The 18,728-nt window shown below is 37.6% G+C and overlaps 1 protein-coding gene across 1 annotated transcript in view; it reads left to right on the forward strand.

The window, feature by feature from the left end:
* The window catches only part of LOC140246024 (voltage-dependent calcium channel subunit alpha-2/delta-3-like), a 79,163-nt gene that overhangs the window by 42,355 nt on the left and 18,080 nt on the right, over positions 1–18,728 (forward strand). Inside the window, exons 6-17 of the mRNA XM_072325472.1 lie at positions 3,815–3,965; positions 5,402–5,476; positions 7,122–7,211; positions 7,709–7,819; positions 8,276–8,354; positions 9,177–9,226; positions 9,548–9,631; positions 9,767–9,823; positions 10,084–10,164; positions 10,848–11,000; positions 12,336–12,377; positions 18,245–18,316. Of these exons, the coding sequence (XP_072181573.1) occupies positions 3,815–3,965; positions 5,402–5,476; positions 7,122–7,211; positions 7,709–7,819; positions 8,276–8,354; positions 9,177–9,226; positions 9,548–9,631; positions 9,767–9,823; positions 10,084–10,164; positions 10,848–11,000; positions 12,336–12,377; positions 18,245–18,316 (1,045 nt within the window). The remainder of the gene's footprint in view (positions 1–3,814; positions 3,966–5,401; positions 5,477–7,121; positions 7,212–7,708; positions 7,820–8,275; positions 8,355–9,176; positions 9,227–9,547; positions 9,632–9,766; positions 9,824–10,083; positions 10,165–10,847; positions 11,001–12,335; positions 12,378–18,244; positions 18,317–18,728) is intronic.

An 18,728-nucleotide genomic window follows, 5' to 3' on the forward strand; every position in this document is an offset into this window, starting at 1 on the left:
ATTATTCATATATATATATATATGTATATATACATGTATATCATGTAGTTTGTAACTTTATGCCGTCAGTACAACTTGAGACGACCTTGTTTAGGCACATGGTAGTTATACGTGCAATGAGCATGTATTGAAGCTGGGACCAGTCTTGAAATTTAAGATCTATCTGTGACTCTTAAATCTATCTATTTAAGAGTCAATCTTAAAATTTAAGAATGACTATAATTATGGTATCCCACTGTTTTCCCTGTTCAATTTCATTAGCCTTTCATCATAATAATTCCTTCCTGTTCATCTTGTATTATCAATGGCTACATGAAAAAGTCTCCGAAATATTCATTTTCATTAAAAATTTGAGCAACATTGAAGACACACAGAGCATACCATAATTTTTAGTCAATCTTAGATTTTAAGATCGACTTAAATTCTTTGTGAAATAGGCCTCTGGTTCACAGTTTTAAAACAGATAATTATATAGCTAGGTAGGTAGACATAGATAGACAGACATATAGCATTATGATACAATATACATAATAAATAAATAAATAAATATATGTATATATATATGCATATATATATATATATATATATATATATATATATATATATGTATATAATATGATATATGATATTTAATATAATTTATGCTGTAATGATATATAATATATCACTCACTATAGTACACAGCAAAGAGCCGTGTGATATATGAAACGACAATTTCAACTACGAGATAATGAGAAGGGGCATGCAAACCAGGTAATTAGATAGGTATATGAACATATAGATAGAGATAGACAGAAAGATAGGCAGACAGATAATAGATAGATATATTGTGACAGAGAGAGAGAGAGAGAGAGAGAAAGAGAGAGAGATAGGGAGAATGCGAGAAAGAAAGAAAACTTACAAGCCTTCACTCGTCATCTTACTAGCCTCACCCCGAGGTGGTAAATGAAATGAAAATGAGACCCTCAATAATGCATCGCACTCAGACACTGAAGGTGAAAGATGGGGGCCACACTCATAAGGCAGCCCTGACCCTGAGATGACTGGGCTAGTCACATACACAACGACAGTACTAGTATTACTTCCTATGTGGTTCCAGTAAAAGACGAAGGAAGCAACTAGAGCGAAATGATAACCTACACCATAAATTGAACATTGATTACGAATGAGTAGTGAACAGAACGACGTGTATCTCGACGACATTCATGCTTGGTATCACTACATTCTGAGAATTCAAGGACTGAAATAATCGATAGGAATATAGGTTGCATCATGTTGAGATATCGACAAACGTAATTTTCAATCAAAGCAGAGCCACACACGCACTCACCCGAGCGATGCTCAGGATTTGGGGTTTGACTACTGTTCGCCTTTATACCTGATCCCCATCCGTTCGCACACCGGCTGATAATGTACTCTGTATCACCGAGTGACACTCTCAACATAAAAAGAATATTATAGTCACGTATTCTATCATAATGAGTGTAGGCAATGTAATAGATGCGTAATCGACTTTTTGTCGGGATGAACAAGCATAGGAAAGCAAAGTGCCACACTCTACGTAAGAAGGTTTTTGAGCGAGATTTAGTTTAAAAAGTATCACATCATTTAGTTTCTGGCCAAACAAAAAAGAACAGGTATCCAAGCACGAATATTCGTGCATTGTCTTTAGATGGCTGTCGGTCGGGGATTCAGGTTGATGCAGCCAAGCGGCTTTGGTAGATACGTGCCATAGACAACATTGTTTTCTTTAGCAAGATATTTTTTTATCCCACCCTCGGGAAAACGAGACAGTGATTACATTTTCGCATCGTACGATCGTTTTACTTGCCAATATTGATTTCAGACTTTTATTGATTACGGTCCTAATGTATGCAATATATTTGAAAATGATGTGGTTTTATCTTAGATTGCGATAGAGTGTTTGGGACGCATGTTAGGAAATAATCACTGGAAATCGCGGTGCAGACAGTTGGCGCGACTTCAGTAATCCATCCCCTAAATGATCTTGCGTTTTGAAGAAAATCTAAGGAGGTAATACAAAGTTCATAGTTCCAGACTTGCTTGGATTCTACTCTTCCGTTTCATGCGTCGATCCAGGCAAGCAAATGATATCTCAGGGCAGTGTTACATGAAACTTGTCAGTCATTGACAACTGTTTTAAGCTACTAAAATCCTTGCATCTGATTGGGTGAAAGCAAATTTGTCAGTTTAAATCACTGGCAAAAACACCTGATGAAGTACCCCCAGGGCATCACTTAAATATTAGATCCGGTATTTTTATATTATTGTACCGTAGGTTATCGTGCAAATAGACTTCTTTTTATGCATGCAAGGTGGAGCCGAGCTGATAGATTCTCGTGGAATACAAAGCGTACTTAGATGAAAACGACTATTACGTTCTTCCCTGTGTTCATCTCTTCTTCACTGCATCTGCCGAGTCGCTTTCTCTGCGAGTCCCCTCTACTCAGCTCATCCTCGATAATACATGCACTGTGCGGTGCATGGTAGATCCCTCGTCTACACAGCGGGTATATACCTAAATTAATGGTTCCCCGTACACCCCTCCCCTCTCTGCCTTCCCCCCGTCCCTAACCCCATTCTCCTCACCCCCACCCGCGCCCCCATCCCATCGAAATCTTTCCATGATCGATCGCTGCATTTCCAATGAGTTGACAGGGGATCTCAGCTAGCCTTTCACCGATGAGACCAAAATGCGATGCAATTCTTGTCTCGGATCTCGGCGCTGTATGGGAGTGATACCAGGCAATCTATTCTGAGCGAAAGCATCATTGTATCCGGCTACGCTATGCTTTCCTTCCTTTCATATCCGTCTCCTATTTCCGAAAACTAGTTAGTAAAAAACAACAACAACAACAACAACAACTTTACGTTCTGTGCTATGGGATGACGTTTGAGGACGTCTCAATTAATTTGCAATCAAAATTCCAATGTTCAAAATGCTATGCTCACAATGTATAGAAAAATACAATGAGCACTCATCATGCACATGACCCAGAAGATCATGACGTGAATACTATTATGCTTTATGCATTCAATATGATACCACAATTGACTCATGAGAATTGCAGTGCACGTCTAAGGCCCGATCACCAATCAACACATTCATGACGATTTATCGCACTAGACTCTTCCAAAAATATACTTGTGCATTCACAATATAATTTGCTCCACGTTAGTGTCAAGCATGACTATGTGTCTTCGCCAAAGTCGAATGCAGATTTGATTTTAGGTTTGCTGGACATTCACGTGTGGCTCTATGTGGACTTCCCCCGATTTTGGTTGGCGTTTGGTGAACAGCATAAGAAAATTCAAATTCATTTCGAGCTTTGTCTTGACTCCTTTTCCCCAACAATGAAGAACACAAATCAAGATAGCCTCCCCCTCCACGACCCCCCCCCCTACTGAAAACTTAAATGAGAGTTACCGTTAAACCATTACTGCAAGGTTTGTGTAAGAAAAAACAAAAACAAGTGAAATATGCAGTAAGGAATGCTGACTGGAATGAATTCCATGAAATCTTGCACCCAATACTTGTTCATCTAACAGGTCAAGCGTCCATTGACATTACCAATTTGTGTTCGTTTTAATCATTTCATATCTACTAAAGACTTAGTAATAGGTGTTTTTTTTTTATCCCTCCTTCTCCTGCTAAAATAAAACTATGCAGGTGGATTCCGGATTGCATTAGCTAGATAGTGTTATGTAGGGTAAGCCATAGTTATCCCCTCTTTTTGATATAACTTTAACTAGCAATCATTCATTTTCTTTTAAATCACACCTATCTCTCCAGGTACGTTGAGGGCGCCACCTCCTCCAAAGACGTCATCATTCTTGTCGACGTCAGTGGTAGCATGACGGGTCTCTACGTCGAGATCGCCAAGTACGCCATCAAGAAGATTCTGGACACGTTCGGCGACAACGATTTCGTCAACGTCATCAGTGTAAGCTGATACCCTTTCTGAGTGTATTCTTATTTTTAGCAGATTTACGACGCTTTCCTTTTTTACTTCCGTGTAAACTGTGACGCATTTCCAAATATTTACTGTGCGAAAGGTGACACACTGACGTGTTATACCTCTGGTACGCAAAAGTATCAAGAGACCTACATGCCCTTTGCAAGACCATGTGTTGTCTTCGTCTGCAGCGTATCACGGATTTGCTGCGAACCGTCATCTTCTGATTGGTCAGTGTTGCAATTTACGCGCGAAAATTTCCTGGGGTACGACATCTTTGTATGGGGAAAGCCTCACAGTCTATTCATGTCTTGAATGTGACCGTTGAACGGATCTCACTTTTCATCTAGAATGAATTTCACCTGTGTTTGTGCTTGTATTTGTTTTTGTGTTTTCAGTAATACGTTGAATTACATGGAAACTCAAACATAATGATGCACGGGGAAAAGGTATCTTTTTAAAGCATTTTGCTTCCAGAACCTTATGCTGCGTAACAACTATATAATCTCCGTATTTTGTAATACAGTATCCGCATACGCTGATTTGCTGCACTAGACGAAAACATTGTAAATGTGAGTCTTTCGCATTCAAATGAAAGCAGTATGGGCCTTTTATATATCTTGTTGCTGGTCATAAAAGAAACTAAAGGCAAGTAAAAACGATACAGACGCATGGCAATTTTTGCGCTTTATGTCCTGTGACTCATACTTAGGTACCGCCAGTGTGCTGCATGCATAATAAGCAATATATGACTGGAGTAGAATTCAGAGCGATTCCGAAGTTTAATGTGTATGTAAGATAGCTTGGTTACAGCTATCAGTCCACGTATATAAGGATAGAAAATGTCATTACAACATCTTATTGATTACAATGATTATATGAGTTGGTTTATTATATCGTTTGTAAGACGGTATGAGAAAGAAAGAAAATACACAGTATCCATGAATGTTTTATTTATTTTGTACCTTGCTCGTTCTTTAAACTTCGCACAAACGCACTATTCATTTTCAAACTGCACGTCTCTGTTTATGGAACCCAGGAGGTTAAATTAATGCCAACTTTGGAGAGTGCGTATAGTGTCCAAATATTCCCCGGCAGATGATAATTATATTTTGTTAGTTGGTGAGATATGAAAGTAATACATGCTTTGCCTCCATAAAGGGATCTCAGAATATCAATATTCCGGTCACTCGAATGGAGGTGAATATGGGTCATTAGTGTTTGAAACGGATGGCATGTTTTATTGATGCAGGTGTCGTGTTTTGACACCTGTACATGCTGGGCACACATATTCCCTCGTGAGAACTAAATCTTGATGATGATACCGAACACTGACTCTTAATGAATATGCTGTCCCTGTCGAGATCTCTGCTTCATATGTTTTTGCACATTTCCACCGTGTTTTTGTCTTAATCGTCAATCAGTTCAACGACCAGACAAGATTCATCCAGCCCTGTTTCAATGACACCATGGTACAGGCCACATCAGATAACAAGAATGTGAGTACGCAGGACTATTGTAGGGACAGGTTTCTCTCTTTTTTTTTTAGTATTATGTGCACACTATGTGCGTGTGGTTATATTTATGTTTGTGTGTACATAATGCAGTGAGCGGTGACCTATAGCAAAAGAAATAATCTCCGGGGAAATCGAGGCATTGTCGGCGATACTTGCACTGTCGGTTGATCGACGAAAATGCAACGAAATTGATCAAATTATCATATCCTCATACCAACGGTTGCATGACAATCCATCGCTTCAATACGTCATTTCCTCATTTGCATAGTGTAGTTTGTTATATTACTGATTTGTTGCGATAAAAAAAAAAACCGTAAGGGTGGGGATTCCAAAAGAAAGCGAAATTAAATGCACACGCATCAGCCGGTTGTGTTTTCTATTTCAGGCGGTATAATATTATTCGAGACATCCTTGTGTAACGAGTTCCCTCCATTTTCCGGGTCACTACCATTCAGTCTTTACATTATCACCACTGCTGATGTGCGGGAGTAAAAGCGTGAATTGTATACTTTCATTGTGCCCCTTGAGCGAGTATTGCTGTTAGTAACTCTGAAACATCGTGATCATTTCAACTGTTTTGCTTACACGTCACAGACGTGCTTCCGTTGACATAATCTTTAATTATCATGTCCCTTGAATGCAATTCCTAATTCCCAGAATATGGATGGATGGATTTCTTTTTCTTTTTCTTCATGTCGGATACAGACGATTCCATTTCAAAACGGGAATGAATTCACTGATGCACGACAATATAACCTTGTTGGGGATATTACTAAAAATTAACCGTGTATATAGGATATTTGTTATTCTAGGCTGAGATTTTCATTGAAAAAGTTGATGTGGTAGCTAAATTTCTGTTCAATGCTCTGTTGACAAAGCCTTTCGATTGAAGTGTACAAGTGGGAAACACTGCTAGGTGAATAATGCTAAATGACAATTGGAGGGTAATGTGCCATTTGGTGGTCAAATATTAAAGTACGAGCCAGCCAATTAGTTTGTTGATTCATCTCTTCTGGAGAATCGTTTCTAATAAATCGCTTGTGACGGTGATTTCATGACTGATTCGTTTTTGGTGAATAGCCCAAGCTCTCAGATTACCATGTGTGAAACATTATATTTGATTTATACTCTGATCTTGACAGTCATGGCAAAATAATGAATATCATTTTGGTGACTTGAGAAAGTAACATAGATTCTGAAAGTTTTTAAGTCTCGGAAATTTAAATGGTTAATGAGCTATTGATATCTCTTTGTCCATCTTTATTAGTGCTTATTAATCTACTGAGTATTCTATCTATCTAAATGTATCTATCTGTCTATCTATCTATCTATCTATCTATCTATCTATCTGCAGCATGTGGCATTTCAGCAACGTTTCCAGATTGAAGGTTGATTTTCTTGTTTTGCTATTATTGTTATACCCACCACCCAGCCTCAATGCAAACATGCAACACTCTTACATTCCGGTTCAAATCTTACGTACATTGCGCTGTGCATCAATGGGTGGTATTGCTTCAAACATAATTTCACCACGTGCCATTGTCTATTGCTCTAGTCTGTATACGGCTATTGGTCTAAATTCAAACCAAATCTGATTGTGTTGATTCATTTGATTATCTTCTTTCAGCTGATTAAGTCGGCGCTATCTTCGCTTGTACCATACGGTATGGCGGACCTCCAGAAAGCAGTGCGTCACGCCTTCGACTTACTGGAATCGGTGAGTGCAAAAGATAATGAGATTTGGGGGTATGGCAGCCACCATATACGATTACGATTTATGTTGGCGATTAGGGGCTGTGATTTAGAGCAGGTAATGACGCAGATAATTTTGGTAGATTGCTACTTGTGGGGCTACAGTAATAAGGTTTATCCGAAATTACGTCTATGAATGCACTGGGGAGCGATTCACTCGGATATTTTAGGAAAGATTTGATGTTTTGATTTTTTTTCTTCCTCCTCGCTTACGCAATCGGTTAAACGTGTGTATGGGCATTGATCGGTTGATGAAGCTACAACCGCGTGTTGTACATAGCTCCGTGGTTGAACTGTGACGCGTGATTATGATTTAAGTAGACCTATGTACTTGTGTAACATATGAGACTTTCCTTTTTTGTGTGATCATGTCGTTATGATGTTGTCAATAATGATATGGGTCCACACAGTCTTTAATGATTTGCTTTGTTGGGTCGTATTCGACGTTGATCTTTTCTTTAGTTCAACAGCACGGGGCGAGGTTCGGGTTGTAACCAGGCCATTATGATCCTGTCAGATATGCTAACCGAGACTGCCGAGGATGTCTTCAGAGAACGCAACCCGAACCAAACGGTAAAGAACAGTAACACGCTATGCATATACAATGATAGGAAAAACATTATCAGTACATGTAGTGCAAGCATGTATGATGATAGCAATAATGATTATAATTAAAATGATAGCAATAATAATGATAATAATAAATTATTATTATTGTCTCTATCGTCACAAGATATCTCGAGGAGATCAATATCGCGTCAAGTTCCATCCTGGAACCTTAGACTTCTAGTACTACTAGTACTATGACAAAAAATAAATAAAAATAAAAGAACAGCAAAAAGAATGATGTTCCTATGAATGTACCTGAAGATTTTTTTTTTTTCAGAGTGTACACATGCACAACCAGATCAATTCTAATCAAGTCAAATCAAAAGGAATTAGAATGAAGCGGGTTGTGTGCTGTTTGTTTGTTTGTTTGGCAATGATCATTCACTCTCCCCTTTATCCCCGGTTCAACGTGAATTTCAGGTTCGCGTTTTCACGTACCAGACGGGACGAGAAAAGGATGGACCTACCAACCTCGTCAAGATCGCCTGCAGTAACAAAGGTATCGTATACCATCAAAATAGTCATGCAACTCTACCAATCCTACGTTTGTTTACAGAGACACATTAGTCCGTTAATTTTCGTTGTTTATGGTATATATATATATATATATATATATATATATATATATATAAGTAACAAAACTCGAACAAAGTTCATGCTGTATCACCAACGGTTTATTTCTGCACACAAATTTTCGAGCGTCTCGAGAAGGGGCGGCGAGACGCTCGAAAATTTGTGTGCAGAAATAAACCGTTGGTGATACAGCATGAACTTTGTTCCAGTTTGTTACTTATCTTTTTATCTTGTCAACACGTGGATTACTAATCAACACATTATATATATATATTGCGATCTATGTTCACAATGTTGTTCATGCAAGTCCGGCGAGCACTATGTCTAATGGTTATATGGCAAGGTAGCAGAAAAAGTAGAAAGGTTTAATATAAGTCAAAGTGGGCATCTTGAATATTGTATCGGTGTAGGAGTGTATACTCAATTATTACAATTATATTATAATTATAGCAACCATGCATAAAGTCAAAGAATGTCACTTGTCACTAATACTGCAGTAAATTTTGATACAGTCAGATATGTCCCTTTATACTGCAGACAAATTTTATAATTGAGATATAAAATATATATGTATTGTGACACTCCCAGTGCAGTGAAGTATAAAAACTTCAACTGACATGATACTCGGCAATCGTTTCATTGGTGAATTCGTTACTCATCCATTGCAAAGTATCAGTGCCTGCAGTGCGTTCTATCTTAAACTGCTGTGTGATGAAGGTATCAAACTTCTTTGTGTCTTGACTTTAAGGCTACTATACGAGACTGGCTACGATATCGGACGTTGAAGAGCAAGTCACGGTAAGAGCAAACAGTATTGTCAATAGTTTTCCTTCATTTGAGAAAGACTCGATTATTGGCCACGAACAAATCCATTATTTCCATTCTGATGTGATGAATAATTCGTTCATTTGCCAATACAGTACAATACCAATACAGTACGTCACTTTTTGTCCACGAAGAACTACAGTCGCTCACAACAAGTACTGTAAATGGTGTTGTTATATACAGATATAGCTAGTATACTCTCCAGCTTTACCGTCTAGAGTCAGTTGCTCCGAGGGAGTGCTGATGCTAGACGTAAATCTATGCTGCTCTACACTATTTTTTCTATCTCCTCAGAGCTATCTTCACGTACTAAGTCGCCCGATGGTCAACGAGCGCATTCGAAAAACCGTCTGGAGCAGCGTCTATCATGATGCTTTGGTGAGTTTCCTTCTGCTTCGTTTTTATGTGTGTTTTGTTAAGATCTTGTATTCTCGAATTTTGAAGTGATGTATGATGGCCTGCTTCAGAGACTGATTTCTTTTGTGCTTCATTTTTCCCCCTTTTGATTATCAGGGACTCGGCTTGACAACGACTGTATCGCAACCAGTCTTCAATATCAGAAATGACACGGTAAGTTGCTAAGCTGTAAGAGCTCATGCCTGTTATCTTTGAATGATACATGGAAAAATACTTGTGAAAAAATATGAAGGAAACTGTTGCCCGCAGAAAAGAGACATGTAGTGACGTTTCATACACATGTTAGCGGAAACAAGAAACAAATAATAGTACCCTTTAATCAATCTTGTTGTAATGATATGTACTTCATGCCATCTCTTTTGTGTCACACACATGTCTGTCTTTTCTTTTTTTTTTTTTTTTTTTTTTTAAAGATGGACAAGGGTGTACTGGAGGGAGTTGCAGGCACCGACGTACCCATCGTGGAGATGAAGAAGTTTACACCACCTTTTCAGGTAGGCTGTCCAACCCGTTTAGTCTGCTCTGTACAATCACTGTGTAAAGCCCTCGGCACACCGAGCACGGAAATGGCAACGGTCCTGTTTTATGTTATGGTGCACCAAAAGGAACCATGTCTGGTTATGCTACAATATCATTTCCTCACCAATAATTTTGTTACAAAATAAATCTTCAACTGGTGATTTTGTTGCTCTTCACTTTGACATAACAGTTAAATTTTGGGTGGTTTTGTACCAACATTATTGATTTTTAACAGGACCAGACATGGTCCGTAGCCGTTACCGTGCTCGGTGCGTGTGCGGAGACCTTAAGAAAGGAACGACCCTGTTGATAATGTCAGAGCACCCGTTTCTAGTCTTTATTCTACTCACCTCCACGCAAAACTATTTGTATTTGGTTTGTGTTACGATGTTGACGGGCATGTAAGATGCAAGGAACAAAAATACATACAGGAATTCACTCCGCATTCCTCATTTCGGATGATGTCATACATCAAGAAAAACTTGATAATATTTGGTATAATGTTAACAAAGTACAGTCATATCAGCTTAATACATTAAACAATTTAGATTGTAAATTTCTCCAGAGACCAAGATGAGGATAGTATTATAGTTAATAATATGTTTTGTGTTTTACAATTTCTATTCCTTATGTTGAAAAAAATATATTATATATATAGCTCGGCGTGAACGGATACGCTTTCGCGATTACAAACAACGGTTACATCCTTTTTCATCCGGATCTGCGACCGTTGCATGGTGACGGCTTGATCAAACCGAACTACAACAGCGTGGATCTATCCGAGGTAGAACTGTCGGATACCGATGATGTGGTAAGTTTAACATTATTTATTCATCTCCCTCCCGTCTCTCTCCCTCCATCTCTCTTTCTCTCCCTCTATCTATCTTTCTATCTTCATATACTATCTATTCATCCAACAATCTATCTATCTATTTATTTATCTATCTATCTATATATCTATAGATCTATCTATCTATCTTTTTATCTATCTCTATCTATCTATCTATCTATCTTTTTATCTATCTATGTCTACATACCTATCTATCTATGTATCTATCTATCTATAGATCTATCTATCTATCTTTTTATCTATCTATCTCTATCTATCTATCTATCTATCTATCTATCTTTTTATCTATCTATCTATCTCTATCTATCTATCTATCTATCTTTTTATCTATCTCTATCTATCTATCTATCTATCTATCTATCTATCTATTTTTTTATCTATCTATCTATCTATCTATCTATCTATCTATAGATCTATCTATCTATCTCTATCTATCTATCTATCTATCTGTCTATCTATCTATCTATCTATGTATCTATCTATCTTTTTATCTATCTATGTCTACATACCTATCTATCTATCTATCTATATCTATATATCTATCTTATTAGCTGGCGTGCTGCCCCTTCTAATTATCATCTTGTAGTTCAAATCGTCGTCCCATATCACACGGCTCTTTGCTACAGTGGGTAACTATATGGTGTTACTAGGCTTAACGTTCAATGGCTATGGAAAAAAAAAAAACCCTTTTGAATAACTCAAGACCTGTTGAGTAATCAAAATATGAAAACGATTGAATTAATGCTCTTGGTGATAACCATATTGTAATTAGCAAGTATCTCATGATTGTGTGGATTGGAAGTAGGTGGGAAAATTGGCTCAGTAGGTTATCAGCCTCGCACGTACCAGTAAGCTCATGGGTTCTAAACTCGGTGGAATCGTCCATAAGGCTATCATACCGTGTTCCACTCTCTGCTTCGAGGCGATAGTGATGTGGGAGGGTCAGAACTCGTGCGTATCTATCACGTCACACTTCTTGCGAAGGGCGGATGAATATAATTGGGGAATTCGTCCGTTCACACGTTTTCACTCTATTCCATCCCCTTTCTTGCGTGGTTTTAGTACGCGGATAACACAGACACGCTGTTACACCCCACGAAGTAGTAGTATAGTTGGCACTGATATTATTGTAATTGTAAATTATTACTGTAAATGCTTCTTCTGTCAATAACTTGTATACATTACTGAGTTTCGTCTGCAGCATCGTCTGCAAGTAAATGTAATATCTGTATATTATCATGCGATGATTGATTTATCTTTTGTTGGACGATCAATTCGTGTTTCTCTCTCGGTCAGGCTTCTCTGCCCCGGAATTCACTTGAACTTCCTGAAAACCAGGTGACGAAATTTAGCTGTCCATGGAACATCTCCAAAGAGAGATGGGTGTCATTCTTTGCCATTGACTGACTGCATGTTCTCACTAACACACTTCTAACACGCTCAGTGCAACAACTTAAAATTGGATAACTCCGAGACCTTGCATAATCTTTATCTTGCCACTAACCCTTCATCGCAGCAGTTCGTGATATTTCTCATCGTTTATATACCAGTATGCAATTGTTCTTTTAAGGACGTGTATTATACATCGCAGTTGGAGATTGTTTACTTCTCATATCTCAGCTTATGCCATGCATAAGTAATTTGTTAATCATGTGGAATAGTGTTTAATTTTTCACCAACCTTGTCAATTATATATGATAACATCGTACGTAGCATCAATGTTATGGAAAACGTATGAAATAGACATGATTAACATGATTTACTTGTCGCCTTCTCTTCCTTTATGTCAAGTAGGTTTCAATAGTTGTCTCGTCCGTCTTAGACATAAAATGCTGTTGATGTGACTTTAGATAATTATGTCTTAGTTGTTTTCATGTTGCTGAAAGCATACGGTGCATGTTTTCTTTCTTATGAGCGCTAACGCAAACAATGCTCTGAAGTTAGGCCAAAAAAAAAAAAAATTGCTTGTTTGCCCTTAATTGCCAAAACCCAAGAGGGTCGGTAGGTCGTTTTTTTTTTTTTTTTTTTTTTTTTTTTTTTTTTTTTTTTTAATATCAGGGTACCCTTTTTTCCATGTCAATGCACTCAAAACTCCAAGAGATTCATTCAAATTTACGTCTTGCTATAGGGCCCGTACGCGAGGCAGAAACACTCACTGACAAACACTTATAACGTTCATTTTTGTTAAATTTTGCAAACAGCTCCAAAAAAAGTACCTTCCAGTGAGATGCTGGCAACTGAACTCCAAACAGTTTTGGTGCCATGACAGCTGGTAACGGATGCTGCAAAAGTAGCCATCTTGTGAAGGGCTGCACACTAACCCATTTTTTCTGCCGATCCGACCTGTCTCTGTCGCCGGACCGGTAAATGCCCCGTTTTACCATTTTTTACAGGTCCGAACAGAAAATTTACCGGTCAACAACGACAACATTTTAAAAAACATTAAATGACTTGCAAACTTATTTTCTTGTTTTTTATGGATGTACCCCCCCCCCATGTACATTTTACAGATTAATATTTTTTTTTAAACTTGCATTATTTATTGCACAAGAAATTTAAAAATAAAGACAGGAAAAAATTAGAATGTTTGTTTGTGAATTAGTGTAAAATGATAATGAACAAAATCAGATTGTATCAAATGCGTTTGCGACTTTTTCTAAACATCGGCGCACGAACTTGCTGCGTAACCTGCTCTTGGTGGTCAGTTGGATTGCGATGATTTAATGAATTATTTTAGTTGTGATATTTTCTGATGCACGCGATACAAGGGGTTCTTTATTTTTCTCCCGATAATCTCTTCGCATTTGTGCATGCGTTCTTGAAAGGTACACGACATGCAGGGCCGAATTCGCAATCCTTTTTGCGCCCATTTCCACCTCAAATATTAGCGGGATTGTGACGATTTCATAAATTACTTCGGCTGTAATATTTTACGAAGCACGCGCCAAAAGGGGTTGAAAATGCGTCCTTTATTTTTTCCCGATAAACTCTTCGAATTTCGTAAGTGCGTTCTTAAAAGATGTACCACACGGCCGAATTCATGATACTTTTTTGCGCCTATTTCTACCTCAGATGTCAGCGGGATTGTGACGATTTCATACTAGTAAATCACTTCGGATGTAATCTTTTGTGATGCACGCACCAGCTAGAATGGTTGAAAATGCGTTCTTTATTTTTCTCCCCATAATCTCTTCGCATTCCGTAAATGCGTTCTTAAAAGATATACGACACGGCCAAAAATCATGATTCTTTTTGCGCCTATTGTTTCCTCAAACTTCAACGGGATTGCGATGATTTTATGAATTATTATTCGGCTGTAATCTTTATGATGCACGGGCCAAAAGGGGTTGAAAATGTGTCCTGTATTTTTCTCCCTATAATCTCTTCGCATTTCGTACATGCGTATACGTCACGGCCGAATTTACGATCCTTTTAGCGCCTATTTCTACATCAAATATCAGCGGGATTGCGATATTTCGTTAATTATTTCGGCTGTAATCTTTTGTGATACATGCACCAGAAGGGTTGAAAATGCGTTCTTTATTTTTCTCCCGATAATCTCTTCGCATTTGTGCATGCGTTTTCAAAACTATACACTGCATGCTGGGCCGAATTCGAAATTCTTTTTGCGCCTATTATTGTTTACTCAAATTTCAACGGGATTGCGAAATTTTCATGAATTACTACTCGGCTGTAATCTATATGATGCAAGCGCCAAAAGGGGATGAAAATGTGTCCTTTATTTTTCTCCCGCTAATCTCTTCCCATTTCGTACATGCGTTCTTAAAAGGTATACGACACGGCCGAATTCACGTTCCTTTTTGCGCTTATTTCTACCTCAAATATCAGCGGGTTTGTGGCGATTTCATTGATTACTTCGGATGTAATCTTTTGTAATGCACGCACCAGAAGAGTGAAAATGTGTTTTTTTATTTTTCTCCCGATAATCTCGCCGCATTTGTGCATGCGTTTTGATAACCAACACGGCATGCAGGACTGAATTCAAGATCCTTTTTGCGCCTATTGTTTCCTCAAATTTCAACGGGATTGCGTTGATTTCATGAATTTTTATTCGGTTGTAATCTTTTATGATGCACGTACCAAATGTGTCCTTTATTTATTTTTTTCTCCTCTAATCTCTTCGCATTTCGTACATGAGCTTTTGAAAGGTGTACGACGCGGCCGGCCGAATTCATGATCCTTTTTGGGACGATTTCTACCTCAAATATGTAAGCGGGACTGCGATGATTTCATGATTTTTTTTTCTCCCTAGTATTATCTCTTCACATTTTGTGCATGCGTTCCTAAAAAGTACACGGAAGGGCCGATTTCGTGATCCTTTTTGCGCCTATCTTCATTGTGAGATCATTCTGAACGAATGAAAATATTCATTTGTGAAATGACTGTGTAAAATGAAACTGAACGCAATCAGATCCATTTACTCTATCGCTGAATATCGAATATGTTTTTACTTTTCTAAAAATCGACACAAGTAAATTAATTCTAACATGTCAACTGCCACGCTGCTGCGAAGCCGGGATCGGATCGTGAGTAAAATGACCCAGAAATGCGTGCGCTTCTAATTCTATCAATGCTTCTTGTCTGGCATGACCGCCGATCGCAAGCAAACGAAAAGCAGTTACACTGTACATGCATGGCATGGCAGTGCGTGAGCAGCGCCAATGCGCAAGCTAGCGCGACTACTGGTCGCCAGTGTGCAGACCTGTACTAAGTGCATGATATACATGCATTGATTGGATTTCGTGCGCGTGCACGCATGTGAGCCAAAAAGGTTGCTACATTGTAGCATGCAATGCATGCTGTAAAACCCGCGCGGCCCGAACACAATTACGACGGGTCGATGAGATGAAAAACAAAAACAAACATTTTTAGACTTTTTTTTTATTCTTTCTCTAGCTTAAAATGGATAATTTTGGGTTTAAAACCATTCACAAATTTGTAGAAGGTGAAATTTGTGGAAAAAAATAAACTTGAAAGAGCAAAAAAAAAAAAAAAAAAAAAAAAAAAAAACGCGACCCGAAATTTCCGTGATTTTCGGTCGGTCGCGAAGGGCAAACAAACCATTTTTTTTTTTTTGGCCTTATTTATATGCGTTGTCTTGACAGGAGCAGATATATTGATAGCGTGATAATCGAATGAAGCTTGTAGAGAACCTACTTACTGCGAGGCAAGCTGCTTACATTAATAATATCAGTCGGTACAAGGAGTTTGACAATAGCATACATCCGCTTGAGTGCAAATCAATATTTGCTTCAAGAAAATCCTTAAACTGATGTTTCAGCTACGCGAGCAACCACATTTACTATTTTAGTTTCTCAAGGAGGAAATTTAATGATGCAAAGGCCCAGAAGCTTTCAGATAGCTAGGCGATAAAAATAATAAGAGAGTTTTCGTAACTTGCACCAAAAAGCATACTATAAATGACGATTTCCCATTATTCTATAATAAGGGTATATTGATTCTAACTGATGAAAAAAAATCCCCACTTTCATCTGGTAATATCATGTCATGGGAAATCTAAACCATTAACACAGCAACAAAATAAAACATGCCTTCAAAACATGGATGATAATCATGGTAGTGGACTTTTGTAACAGTAGAAGAGATATTGGATTTCACTCATTATGATAAGTTTATTCCATGTTAGAATGAACTTTCATAAAAACGCTGACATGGAATGAACAGTTCCATCAACTTAAGACACAAGATAAGAGAGTTAAATTAATCATGACGCAGCTAGGGTATCGATTTTATATCTCGATAATGATGTATGTACTATGCAAATTAGATGACGTAATATTGTTATGCCCTCGCAAGCCTCATATTCACTTGCATCAGAATCTTCGCCACATCCTTCCTTTCCTCATCCCCTTCTCTTAGATTTATGGGAATTCAGCAATGATGTTTCTTAGGATGGGAGTAGTTACGGCTGTTGATTACTTTACATGGAATTGTGACGTCATATATGCATGATTCAATTGAACAGTTGTCACTTCATCATCTAATGTTCGGTTATGTGAGTGAAACTAATGTATTAAAATGATAACAACTATGTAGTTTTGATTTGTGATGACTGCTTTACTGTTATGTTTCGATGACTTTACTCCTGCTCTCAAAATTACTTGGAACTTGGGAGTTAAGTTTTCCAATGATGCTTGGATGAAAGTTAGAATTAACCACACACTGTCTGTGGCCATGAATACTTAACATGTGCAAACGTGTATCGATGTAGACTGAACGCGCAGTTCGAGTGTATATATATACATATATATATATATATATATATATATATATATATATATATATATATATATATATATAATTATATATAAAAGGAAGCAACGCTCTAATCTAATTACCCATGTTTACACTCAGTAACAATAATGAAGAGACCTGTTAATATTTGAATGAAGTAATGCTAAATCACATATTCATGCATTATGCATAATGGCAGCATGTGTGTACATTTGCCAGTGTGAAGATTATTACTTACATTCGCATAGTGTTCTTACTGTAGTACTGTCACTGCAGAGTAATACACAACTATGCATGTATTCTCTAACAGTCTTATTCACTGCTGTGATGGCAATCAAACAGCGATTCAATCTGAGACGAGTGATATAGTATAGACCCATTGTGTGTTCCACTTTCTTCGTGAGACCGTTCCAATAGGAAAGGACGTATGATAGCGAAGATTAATTTAATTTTTGTGATATCTATGTGAGCGGCATACTGCTTTATCACTGGAAAGCTGTGTGGCACGTGAATGCTGCATAGAGAAGACGTCAACCCTTATCAAAGCAATCGACCCAGGCAAAGACCACAAAGTTCTTTACTCTTTGATTCATTGTCTGCAGACTTGATACCGACCGTTACTCATTTAGGCAACGCCTTTTGTTTGATTTTTTTTTTCTGGCGTTTTTCATATTTTGAACACTAACTCCATTAGATTTGGTTTGGATAGCATTTTCTTTTGTCAAACCTTCCATTTTTACTCCGATGCAAGCAAAGAAGTAATACTATTTCCCCGAAGTAATCAGTTTATCTATACTTTTTCTTAGCGATCCCAGAAATTGATGACATCCAACAGAGTTCGTCACAGAGGCATGATTTTGTTTTCTTTCTCGTCATCACGTGATATACTGATTTTCTATACTTTTTCATTCTTTCTTGACATGGAATAGCTCCGAGACTCGATGGTTCGAAGAGAGACCGGCGTCTATGAGATGGTCATTAAGCAAATGTTTGATGACTTGGTAAGCTATCATTGGGATTCATTCAGTCACACAGTCGAAATATCCTACGCAGAATGAAGAATATCATATTATATACATATATACATTATATATATATATATATATATATATATATATATATATATGAGATTAAAACCTAAAATGGCATTAAAACGCTTTATCCTGGCGAGGAAAGCGCATGTTTTTGAAACAAGACACCAAACAGGTTAGTCATCGCATTCTTCATCAGCGACCAGGATGCGATGTGATGTGATGTGATGTGATGTGATGCGATATATATATATATATATATATATATATATATATATATATATATTATATGTATTTATTTATTTATTTATTTATTTATTTATTTATAGAATATCATTCTGTTGATTACAGTCGCAGGAACCGTCTTGGCTTATTATCAATA

Source organism: Diadema setosum, chromosome 2 (genome assembly GCF_964275005.1).
Source record: "Diadema setosum chromosome 2, eeDiaSeto1, whole genome shotgun sequence".
NCBI classification, from domain to species: Eukaryota; Metazoa; Echinodermata; class Echinoidea; order Diadematoida; family Diadematidae; genus Diadema; species Diadema setosum.